This window comes from Petromyzon marinus, chromosome 26 (genome assembly GCF_048934315.1).
Source record: "Petromyzon marinus isolate PM22_M1 ecotype Great Lakes invasive population chromosome 26, UKy_Petmar_22M1.pri1.0, whole genome shotgun sequence".
Lineage (NCBI taxonomy): Eukaryota > Metazoa > Chordata > Hyperoartia > Petromyzontiformes > Petromyzontidae > Petromyzon > Petromyzon marinus.
In genome coordinates this window covers 10,779,303-10,792,079 of record NC_133692.1, presented here as the reverse complement: position 1 = coordinate 10,792,079, position 12,777 = coordinate 10,779,303, and the positions used below count along the sequence as shown (strand labels likewise).

At 48.5% G+C, this 12,777-nt stretch overlaps 1 protein-coding gene across 1 annotated transcript in view; it reads right to left on the bottom strand.

The window, feature by feature from the left end:
- The window catches only part of KIF19 (kinesin family member 19), an 86,895-nt gene that overhangs the window by 29,364 nt on the left and 44,754 nt on the right, over positions 1–12,777 (bottom strand). The window contains exons 3-7 of the mRNA XM_032961287.2: positions 10,567–10,677; positions 4,065–4,152; positions 2,758–2,894; positions 2,314–2,439; positions 361–555 (exon numbers count right to left, since the gene is read on the bottom strand). Of these exons, the coding sequence (XP_032817178.2) occupies positions 361–555; positions 2,314–2,439; positions 2,758–2,894; positions 4,065–4,152; positions 10,567–10,677 (657 nt within the window). The remainder of the gene's footprint in view (positions 1–360; positions 556–2,313; positions 2,440–2,757; positions 2,895–4,064; positions 4,153–10,566; positions 10,678–12,777) is intronic.

Below are 12,777 nucleotides of genomic sequence, written 5' to 3'. Positions count from 1 at the left end.
CAGTTTGCTAGGTGGCTAGGAAGGTGGATTGCTGGTTGGGTGGCTTACAAAAGGTAGTTGTATGGCTGGCTGCAGTCTGGGTGAGGTGGTTGGCTAGTTGGATGGCTGATTGTACAGGTAGCTGAGTGTCTGTGGAATGAGTGACTGGATAAATGAGACTGTGTGGCTGGCTGCGTGGATGGATGACTAGCTGGGTGACTGAGCGAGTGGCTAGCTGAGTGTAAAAGTGTCTTGAGCGGGTGGCTGGACTGGGTGAGTGGCTGGCTGGAAGTCTGGATCGGCGAGTGGTTGGCTGGGTGACGGCTTTATCGGCGACTGGCCGGCCTGCCGGCCGGCCGGCCGGTATGACCTGACACACACCTGGGCCGCGCGCTCCGAGCCGGCGAGGTCGATGAGGAAGAGTCGCCCCGTGCGCACCTCCTGGCTGATGTCGCGCACGCGGCTGCTCTGGCGCACGGTCACCTGCAGCACGGCGTGCGAGCGCGACGACGCCTTGTTCGCCGCCGTGGGCTCCTGCGTCCGCTGCCGATTCCCCTTCACCAGCAGCTGCATGATCTGCGCAGGCGCCGGTCGGGGAGAACGATAGCGTCTGCTCGCTTGCAGGATCGTCTAATGCAGTGAGTGGTTCTCCTTCGGGCGGTGGTACGCGGACCTCTGGGGGCTACGCGGCAATGTCCCAGTGGGTACGTGAGGTGATTTATAAATGTGTGAAATTATATGACACCTGAGAGTCATTGGTGAATAATCATGCATTAATCTGCCAATTTAAAATAACTACGATAATATTTTAACCCATGAGGTAACCTAGAATGATATTGCAGACATTTCTGAACCCATTGATCATAATGTGGTTTCCAAGAGTAACCAGTTAACGCGAACAAATGACGTCATTAATACCGAGCGTCCGAAGATGTGTTTTTACTCGCAGTTACAAGCTAGTTAGGATACCTAAAAACATGGATAATTATAATTGGTTAAAATATTGATGTTCGTTATTCATACATTGATATTGGCAAGGAGGTATTTGGTTGAAACTAAATTCAACTGCGGGGGTGGGGGGGGGGGGTACAGTAGCCTAAAAAGGTTGAGAAACACTGGCCTAAAAGATCCACTCGAACCTTTGTCATTTTTCTAACAATGACGATGAGAAAGAGTGTTCTGGTTAAACTGCATTCGGAGAAGATGTCACCTCACACACACTGTTGAGGAAGGCAAGAGGAAACGCAACGCTACCACCGCCTTAGTCATGGCTCAGTGGAAGCCACTGGAGCCATGCACTTTTTAATCTAGATTGAAAACTAATTTCTTTAGAACTCATTTTTGTGTGCCAAGTTTGCTTTCCTTCCCACCCGCACCTCAAATTAGCACAGTTTGGCACGTACGGTGCGAAAAACGTTCAACATATACAGTATACATCCAATTAAATGGCGCCGAATGGCCTCTATTTAAAAGTGAATAGAGAATGCCGGCTGCTGCTAATGATGATGATGACAAAGTGTCTTCCTGCTTAGCTATAGGAAAGCACTCGTTTGCATTGACAGCATTGAACTCGTGTTGGAAATCACACATTCGGTTGGCTACGTATGATGCAAAAGAAGCTCAACACACATACAAGAACCCTGGTATTGTGTGCAGTGTGGTGAGGTGAAGGGAGAAAGTGCGATTGGATGGGATGGATGGAGCCTGAGCCATGGACCTGCCCTTGGGGAGAGAACTTGAGAGAGACAGACTTTGATACTGGAGATTTCGCAAGTCATACTTAAATGTGGCAAAGATCAATGTGGCTTAATAGCTATATTGATTTTGACGATGCAACAGACACTGGATATAAGCATACATTTACATAAGCACAAATGTCATAAAAGGAACACACGCTACATTATCACTGGTGGGAGGCAGTGGGAGGCTAAGACCAACTTCTGATACAAGCACAGCTGAGCTTGCTTCCTATACGCGAACTTATATCCAACCTCTCCTGTCCGCCTCCAATGTGGACTCTGAAGCAACCCTTCAGACTTTGCTGAAACTGGCTAAGTTGAATTTATAGAATGATAGCATTTTATAACTCGGTGAGAACCATGTTAAATAGCTATTCAAACTGGTATAGTATTCCGATTGCTGTCAGAGTATATTTAACATTCACTTTGAGCTAGATGGAATGATTGGTTAATTCCTCACTTGATTATTGGGCAATTGCTCCAGTGATGGTGATCGTGATAATTATTGATAAATTATAACAATGATGACAGCAACGATGTAATCTGATGATATCAATGACGATGGTGACGATGGAGGTGACGATGATTCCCGCACCTCCTTGGCATTGCTGGTGGACACCTCGGTGATGCCCGCAATCTGGATGCCTCCCTTGTGGTCCTCTCGTAGGTCCAGGAAGCCCGTAGAAGGGTTGAGCAGATCGCGAATCATCTCATTATAGATCTATACATGCACACATAGAACCCTCAAGGTCAGAGTCTTCTTTCGTGACCAGGCAATCTCACCAATTGCCTAGGGTGAGTTGTATAAGAGCGAAACGCACAGGTTGACTGCAATGCTGCAGCGTCTAACTATTTATTATACCGATTATAATTATACCAAGGATCAATGGCCGTGTGTGCCAGCGTCACCGTCCAAAATTTGGCAAAAATTTTAAACATTACCTGCAAGTTACTCCATCGCTCAATTCGAAGAGCGCAGAGCAATCCTCGCCCTCCCCTGCGCTGTGATGGTGGCGCAAACGCAGAAAATGCGACCCACCTCCAGGTATGACATGGTGACCCCGTACTTCATGTCGTCGCTCGTCGCCTCAATGGCGCGGAAGAGGTCGCTCAGCGTGCGCATGTAGATGCCGGGGTCGCGGTCCGTGCCCAGCATCGTGTAGGTCTTGCCGGCCCCTGGCAGGGGGTGCGGTGGTGGTGGGGGGCAGGAGAGGGACGCAGCATTCACAAGGCAGCCTCTCGTCACAGGTGGTGGTGCTGTTGGAGGAGCGGAGCGGTCGAGTGGGGGTCTGTTTGCGTGGGGTCTGTGTGTGGGAGCGGTGGTGCGGCGGTCAGCGTGCTGCTGCGCTACGAACCCGGCGGGCCCGAGTTCGATTCCCGCTCACGGCCACCAACACCAGTGACCATTATCTGAACCGGTCCTGGGCATCCCCTAGGTCGACTCAGGCTAAAAATGAATACCTGGGTGCGGTGTGTAAACATCACCACTAGGGAGACAAAGGCCGCTGGGCGTGGTGCTGGCCACCGACCCCCTCGTGTAGCGCTCCGGCCTTGATAGGTGCTCGCTAACAGCACTTGCCCCTACAGTCTGCTCAGGCTATACGGGGGATCTTCGTCTTTGTTGTGTGGATAGGTGGGGAGCGGTAGTGTAGTGGCTAGAGCACTAAGCTATACATTCGGCAACCCGAGTTCGATTCCAGCTCACGGCCCACACCAGTGACCATTATCTAAACCGGTCCTCCCCTAGGTCGACTCAGCCGCAAACGGGTACCTGGTGAAATGTGTAAACATGGCCACTAGGGAGACAAAAGTGGCCGGGCGTGGTGTTGGCCACCCACCTCCTCATGCTCGCTAACTGCATTTGCTCCAACAGGCTTGGTGTGTAATACCAACTGTGTGTGTGTGTAATGCGTCTTTAAACACATGTAACATGCATGTGGGTATGTGGGGACCACGATGTTTTACATGTCCGTGTATTTATTTATCTTTATGCCTGTCTCTGTGTCTATAAACTCTCGATCTCTGTCGATTTCTGCCTGTCTCTGAGTCTCTGTCTGTATTTGCCAGTGTCTCTATGTAAGTCTCTCAGTATCTTTCTTTTTTATTTCTATCTCCGTGTATTTCTCTGTGTCCGTCCGTCTATCTATCTATCTTTGAGTTGAGTTTCAGTTGTGTTTTTAACTGCAGGAGGGTCTCCCTGTGACACTCGTGTCTCCGTGTTCGTCCCCCCTCTCTCTCTGTGCATCTCCAGGGCCCCTGTTCACTTAGTGGGTAGACTTTCACGCATGCATGCGCGCGCGCCCGTGTGTACATTAACGCGTGAGTCTGTGTATCCATGCGTCGTACCCGTGGGTCCGTAAGCAAACACTGTGGCGTTGTAGCCAGAGATCACGCCCTCAATGAGCTCCTTTGTCGTCGCCAAGTACACTTCATCCTGGAGAAACACAAACGAAACATTGCTGCCTGAAAACGAATGACTGTGGAGCTGCCTAACGAACGTTTGTTTTATTTTAACCAGGCCCACTGAGCTGTCTAGCTCTTTTTCAGAAGCCACCCAGCCACAAATGATAGCCCAACGAAGTGGCTTATCGTCTGGAAATGTATATCAGACAAATACTCTAAACGCATGTTGATTCTAAATGTGGAACAAAAAAAACGGAGAACCCGGAGAAAATCCACGTGACCAAGGGGAGAACATGCAAACTTCAAATATACAGCAGGCGTCGGGGTCGGGATCGAGCCCACGACCTCCTGTGTACCAGGCGAGGTAGTTAACATCTCCTAGCCACCGTGATGATGATAGAGAGAGACACGCAAACTCCAAATATACAGGCGCCGGGGTTGGGATCGAACCCACGATCTCCTGTGTACCAGGCGAGGTAGTTAACATGTCGCCACTGCAGCACCCCAACCACTTCAATTATCCACAACCACTTCAACGAGCAATTAAGTGAAGCACTTTGGGTAATATACTGTATATTATTTGTTATTCTGCATAGCTACATAACAAAAAATCAGTCCATCAGCGACCAACTTTCCAGACCCAAGTTAATAGGTAACATCCGTATAAGCACACACACTCAGGAGTGGCCTCCTTCTCTGTCTCTCGCCTGAAGAGTCGGGCTTGCCAAACAAACATTGCTCGTTTACCAGATGGCCTACCAGATGGCCTGACTGGCAAACACATGGCACTCTCATATATTATATAAGGCAAGCATTCAGAAGACAAGCACGACCTAAGCGTACACGTTATTATTTACATGTTTCTTTGTACAAATATATATTTCAAAAGCGTATGTGTTAAGACCCCCACCATAGGAACATGGAATTTCCATCGCAGGTTCAGAGCCACCGATGAAAGGGACCACCACCATCCCGCAGCTCATTTGAGGAGGGAGACTATTTGACCTGAATCTCGTGGTTGTTTTAAAATAACAACGGGGGAAAAAAACACACACACACAAAACCCTGCGAAACCTCCCGAAAAGAAAACTACAGGAGAACAATAAGAATAATAAATCGCAGTGAAGATTGCGGAACTATTTTCAGAGCCCCACGCGGCATTAAGGTTGAAGCCCATGAAGAACCTCACGCCAGCGGCCGCGGTTGTTGGCAGAGTGGCGGCGACCGCTGTGTGCACGGCCGGGAGCTATGATCACAGCGGAAAGAATAACACGACTGACGGCACACAAAGCCACCGGAGGAGTAACCTCCCCCGCAACTTTTCCCGCGGTCGGACACGTTCGTAACAGGGAACGCAGCACCCGCAGGCCAGGTGAGGCCCCCTAATATGTAGCTTTGTTTCAGAGGCGACCGGGGCCATCACAAATGATAGCTCAATGAAGAGGGGCTTATTGTCGCGTGGAAATTTCGAGCAGCCAAATGCTCGAAGCGCGTTGTCGTTGCTGTTGATTCTAAATGTGGAGGGAAAAAAACGGAGGACCCCGAGAAAAATTAACTCGACCACGGGGAGAGAGACACCGCAAACTCTAAATATACAGCAGCAGCAGCAGGCGTCAGGGTTCGGGATTGAACCCACGACCTCCTGTATGCCAGGCGAGGCAGATGACATCTCACATGAGCATGTCATGCTTATTTGCTATGTTGTAGTAATTATATTATGGATATATTAATTCAGTGTAGTAAAACACACTGCGTTATTTCATATACTAAAATCCCACACTGGCCGGATTGGTGAAGTATGGTCAAACAACCTGCAATGACCAACATGCCATGTAGAGGTGGTCATCCAGCAGTAGACTGACAATGGGTGAGACATGTATATTACGTGTATTTAAAAGTATGTTGTGTACATAAATATACATTGTCATGTTTGTGTATATAGAGGGTGCTTCAAAAAAATGTTAATAATTCTGATTTTAAAAAATCCTCAGAAGCAACAATACCACAAGAAATGGGCTTCCACCTGGAGAAGTTTCCAGGCATATGTTGACAATGATGGCGAACAAGTGGAGACTCTTTTACTTTTTTAAGCTATTAACATCACATTCACATCATGGGGACCTCCTTTTCCAGTACCAAAATACAGGAATAGGTTTTTCCCCTTAATTCTGGCCACAAAATAGGTGTTAAGATGTTAAAACACCAAACTGAAACCTTTTGCAAGGAATCATGTCTGCATTAACCACAATGCTTGTGGTGAGAATGCAAACAAAAAACATACTCTGATAAATTTTGATTTAAAGCTTTCGTGACGGCAGGGATTCATATTCTTGGTTCTTACGGTAAAGTCACGTAGAAGGGAAACAATAAAATAATAAAAATATAAAAAACAATAAAATTATCACGACGTTTTAACTGCAACACAAGCAATCATCATCAGGTGTGCAAATCACAACAATAATTTTTATTTTTCAAAATTTATTGCTGTGGTTTTCACACCTGATGATGATTGCTTGTGTTTGCAGTCGAAACGTCGTGATAATTTTTTTGTTTGATATTTTTTAAAATTATTTTATTGTTTCCCTTCTACGTGACTTTACCGAAAGAACCAAGAATATACTCTGATAATATATGCATTGTCTTTGAAACTTATTGGTGCACACCAGAGGACGCCAAAATGTAGACGTTGATTTTTTAAACACGCACGCACCATGAGTGAGGACCCATTAAACCCCGCACACAAATTCCAGTTGTAAGTCGACCACCAAAATGAAACCCGCTCATGTATTATAAAGTAAATCGGTAACACAAGGTTTGAAAGAAAACTCAACATTGGAACGCATAATAATAACAATAATAGCACAGGACTAGGAATTCCTTTGGCAGCGCTCGAATTCCGAGTCTACTTTAGGACGTCTCAAATGAAACTTTAATGGCAGGAAAGGTTAAAGTAAGGGATAGCGTGCCAGAGAGACGTTGCATGGGTCCCAAACTCTGAAGGCAACGCGAGCCGGACCATAGTGCAGACTCCCGTGCCGAGAAACTTGACATTGCCGGCAAGGGCCCCCCTTTGCTGCGAGAGGGCCCAACTGGACGCACCTGTGCCGTTAAACCACCAGCCCTGCCTGGTTCGCTCGGCGTCGGCCGCCAAAACCGACTTTTAATTTACCACACAAATATTGTGCGCTCATTTTAAAGGACGCTTTATTTTAATCGTGCGATGCAGCTGGAACGGTGAGCCACAGTGAGCTTGCAATGCAGAGGTCGCGGGTTCGATTCAATCTCACGGTGAGGAAGTTGAAAGAAAGGGCAAGTTTTCTAAATCTCCCCTCCACCCGCCCCTGCCCACCCAGCAGCACAAATGGGTACACCATCGGCAAGGATGTACGTTGAACTTCTTTCGCACCGTACATAGCCAATCGTACTCATCGGAGGTGCGTGTGTGGTGGGGTAAAGTATGCCTTCTCCTGCCTCTTCCACTCCCCCCCCCCCACGTGTACTGAACAAGCCTTCAAAGGCGTATTTTAATTAATTGTGTTGTTTTTAATCTGTAATTGTGGAATGCTTTGATGTCGTCTGCAGGCCGAATCGCCCTTTGAAAAATATCTCCTTAGATCAGTGGGCTTTACTCTCTAGAAATAAACTTCTGATTTTGAGATGCTCACAACACTTGGCCCAAAAGTCTGTTCAAGCTATACCGGGGGGGGGGGGGGAGGATCTTCGTCTTGTCTTTGGTGAATTGGTTACTGCACTGTGCTATGCACTCAATGACCTGAATTTGATTCCCAGCGACGACTCACAATACTGGCGAGTAATATCTGCACTGGTGCCCGCCCCCACCGCCACTAAGCCCACTCAGCCTTAATGGGAACCTGGTGTAGTGTATAAACATCAGCACGAGGAAGACAAAGGTGGTGTCAGGCATTATGCTGTGATTCGTGCCAACCTTCGTGGATGCTCTCTCTAGCCGCCCTTGGCTCCAGAGTCAGGATGGCTACGTGTGGGTATATTTGTGTGTGCGTGCGTGTATATGTATGTGCGTGCGTGCATGTGTGTGCGCGTGCGCGTTTGTGCAGAACATCCAGAGTTTCTGCTCACTTAATCTTCACCAAAGCAAAGCATCGGCAGCTCGAAAACCCCAAAGATTTCACGCGGGCACGCGCGCGAGTTTAACGCTCCGCATCAGATGCCCTTCACCGAGTAACAATCTATTCCACAAGGTGTAAAGAACGCTGCGTGTTTGACCAGAACGTTACAATGCTGCTCTTCCAACCTTTGCCCAAAGCCAGTTTGTAAAACATCCGCTATTGTACCTGTGTCTTTGCCGTGCTTGTGTAACAACATTGCAGAGGCGTGTAGTAAACCATCGCTCGGGGGGGGGGGGGGGGGGGGGTGTTGTGTTTGCCTCCCTGAGCCTCCTCAGACATTGGCAGTGAACTGTCCAACGCACGAGCAAGTCGGATGTGCAGAACGGCCTTTTGTCCCACAATCTGGATCGCAATTGCTCCGTGTGACTTTCTCTCCTTCTCGTTCTTCTTCGTCTCCCGTCTGTAAACGTCGCTGCGATTGAGCACGCTTGGAGCCACAGCAGGAAGCGCGGTCATGGTAACGCGGGGCGAGGGAGGCATCGACATCAACATCAACACGGGCGATCACGGCACTGGGCACCAAGGCTCGCACCAGCGACATCGTAGCGTTGCATCAGCAGCTTTCCGGGGGTTTTTTTTGTCCCCCTCGGCATTTAGAATCAACGTGCGTTTACAGTATTTGGCTGCTGTAATCTTCCACGTGATGAGCCACTTCGCTGAGCTATCGTTTGTGGCCAGGTCGCTTCTGAAAAAGAACGATACAGCTCAGTAGGCATTACCTGATAAAATAACAAAAAAATGTTGAATACTTTCCCATTATTCGGTTCAAATTATAAATTTATGATCACTGCAAAGTTGTCAACAAGGAAAAACGTTGACTCTTCGACCAACTGGCATGAGTCGAATTATCTGGGAATTGTGGGTGGAGCGGCAGTGTTTGTGTTTGAGTAAAAACATTAGCAGTGTTTGAAATACTAAACATGCATTAGTGGTGCAATGGTTGGCACACTGCACGTGAACCCGGTGACCTAAGTTTGATTCCTGGCTAAACATCAGTAGTGAGTCATATCTGAACGAGTCCTCTTTAACCCTTCCACTCACAATGGCCAGCATGGGGAAGTAGGATATCAATAAAAAAAACAATGACTGGCCAAGCATGGGGAAGATGGTATCCATCGACGATCTATAGATTATTATAACGGAATAAAATGCATAACAAAACGGAATAAAAGGCACGAGGTAGGTGAGACAAGCACCCCCTAACAGACTCGCCTGCGGTGAATGAGCCACATGAGCCATGGTTCCTGACTTTACCAGAAGCAGCAGATAGAAAAATAAAAGTTTTCTGTTGTTCTGTTCCTTTTAAAATCCGCCAACCATGCGTTTGTTCGGCTGCACGTTCTTCTCGTGCAGCCTCGCGTGAAGCCACGACGCTGGACCTTCTTCTCGTGCAGCCTCGCGTGAAGCTACCACGCTGGACCTTCTTCTCGTGCAACCTCGCGTGAAGCTACCACGCTGGACCTTCTTCTTGTGCAACCACGCGTGAAGCTACCACGCTGGATCTTCTTCTCGTGCAGCCTCGCGTGAAGCTACCACGCTGGACCTTCTTCTCGTGCAGCCTCGCGTGAAGCTACCACGCTGGATCTTCTTCTCGTGCAGCCTCGCGTGAAGCTACCACGCTGGATCTTCTTCTCGTGCAGCCTCGCGTGAAGCTACCACGCTGGACCTTCTTCTCGTGCAGCCTCGCGTGAAGCTACCACGCTGGATCTTCTTCACGAAACAATGCGGGGGGGGGGAACGAAAATAATCGTGGGACGGGGTGAGCGTGGACACGCGAGGGCACAGCGTCACGCGGCCCCAGCCACGCGTGGCCGCGCACACAGACGCAGCGCGCGCCCAAAGACAAAGGTGCCTCCCGTATGGCCTTGAGCAGATTGTTTGGGGAAAGTGCCGTTGGGGAGCAACCTGTGAAAGCCGGAGCGGCACACGAGGAGGTGGTGGGGTCAGCACCACGGCCCGCCTGGCTGCGTTTGTCTCGCCAGTGCTGATGTTTTACATACCGCAATAGGTATTCATTTGAGGCTGAGTCAATCAAGGAAAGGACTGATTCAGATATTCGCCATGGTTGGCTATGTAGGGTGCGAAGGAAGTTCAACATGCATAGAATAAGAATAATATCTCACGATACTGGAAGAGGGATAGAGCTACATGTAAATGCACTGGTCTTGAGTGGTTTAATAATTGTTATTATTTTTGTGAATCTGACAATCAACAAGAGGATGGAGCCAGGGGAAACAGGACAGGTGGCAACCCTCGTGAGAAGTCAACAAGGATGAGAGAGGATCGAGAGGCCTCACCTGCGTGGCTGTGCAATCGAACGCGACGTCAAACATGTAGGTCTTCTCGCGAGACCGGTTTGCCCGGAGGATGTCGTCGGGGTCTTCCATGGGATCCATGAGCACCACCATCTGCCGTACACCACCACAGACCGCACGTGATGTCATCTTCAGCAACGTCGCAGAACCTCAGTGCCATCATCATCATCGTCCTCGTCCACAACGGCATCACCAATATCAGCAACGCAGCCATCAACGTTACCATCGTCAACATTAAAAATATGCTTTACCAAAATTGCCTTCGGTGCAGTGGCATAGTGAACTAAATTATCAGCTCGGGGTGTGGCAATCGGCCAGGTGGCGCCCAAATATATGATTTGTCTCGAACGGTTTGTCGCACCTAGACTACAATGTACCATGGCTCCTCTTGCCTAACCACATCGTTACGCTCACGGTCTCGAACATTTAACGATGTAGGGAGAGCTCTGTTTTAAATACGTTTTTATTATTTTATATTGTTTTAAACGTTTCTCATGGTGGTTGTCAAGGGGGCGCCAACTCGTAGCTTTGGCTACCGGGGGACGGCAAGGCAGCCCTGCCCATGGTAGTCACGCTATTGCTTCAGTGTAATCAACATTATCATCGCTCGTGCAATGAATCGCCGTCATTATACAATCAGCACGTGTGCACGATACGCAAACATGAATAACATAGATGCACAACGCAGGCTAAAATACATTTTTGCTGTTGCTGAAATCAATGAACAGGTTAAGAAAAAAACAGAAAATATATCTTGAACATTTACGTCATATATGTGTGCATTGTGCAGGGAAGCAGTGGCTTGGGCATTTACACGACTGCCAGTAAAATCTTGACTTCAAAGCTTTCGTGACTGCAGGAATTCACATGATTTTGGTCTTTCGGTAAAGTCACATAGATAGGTTCAAAGAAAATAACAAAAAATTACGACGTTCGATCGCAACGCGAGCGCTCGTCATCAGGTGGAGAAGAAAGAGGGGTTAGCCTCTAAAGGCAAACTGTGTATAAAGGTTTAAAATGGGCGGAGGAGCTTATGTTAGTGTCAGGTGATTAAAAACGGTAGGCTGCTACATGTAGGATGGAAGTTATGTTAATGTGATGGGGACGGTGATGAAATGGCAACATTACAGAAGATTGGTACAAACTGAGCAATCACTGCAAGGACGTTATCAACCAGTTTAAGTCATAACTGGCTGTAATGTTGCCATTTCAGCACTGTCCGTTGCTAACCAGTTTTTCAATCCCCCATCACATTAACGTAACCTTCTCCACCCTACATGTAGCAGCCCGCCGTTTTTAATCCCTCTCATTAACAAAATCTCCTCCGCCCATGCTGCCCCAGGGCCCTTGTGCCCCGCCCGCTCCGTTGTGACACTTTTAACCCCCCCCCCCTTTTCCTGAAGACGCTTGCGTTGCGATCAAAACGTCGTAGTTTGTTTTAATTTTCTTTGAACCTATCTACGTGACTTTACCGAAAGACCCAAAGAATACGACTGCCGGTCACCCAGCTTCAACCCTTTACCATGATCCACAATATAATTGTAATCGGTATCTGAACCTGTGCTGGGCCTCCACTAGGTCAACTCAACTCGGTCCTAAATGAGTACTCGGTGTGGTAGGCTCAGCCTCAACGCTTGAGAGATAAAGGTCGCCTTGGTCGATGGCAACGCAGCACCGAAGACCAAAGTAAAATTCTACCATAATAAGGTTGGATTGGTGGAAAACAAAACCACCCTTTAATATCATTCGCGAAAAAAAACGTGCAAAACGCCCACTTAATCCGTGAGTGCCCCTGTTTCTCTATTGTGCCGTGAGCCCTGGCTGGCAGGTGTCTCAAAAGAGGTCGCAGGTCACTTTTCGCGATCGATGCGGCTGAAGAGGCCCCCGCAGGCAGGAACGGGGGTCGTGCGTCCGTTATTCTGTAGATGGCCGCTTCGAGTGGCCACGGAATCGCTCCCACGACGGTGGTTCAAAGAGGACTTCGGGAGCGTCGCCTCGCCTCACCTCTGCTGCTGCTGCTACAAGCAGCCTCGCAGCAGGAGCAGCTGCCACGGGGCGGTTTGCGATGATCAATAAAAGGGGGCGCACGGACTCGGATTGGTTTTGGCGACGGCGGTTGTGCGTAAGAGGCCGTCTGACACTGGACGGAAGCCTTTTAATTAAACGTGAAGCCATCTGCCCTGTAGAAACCGC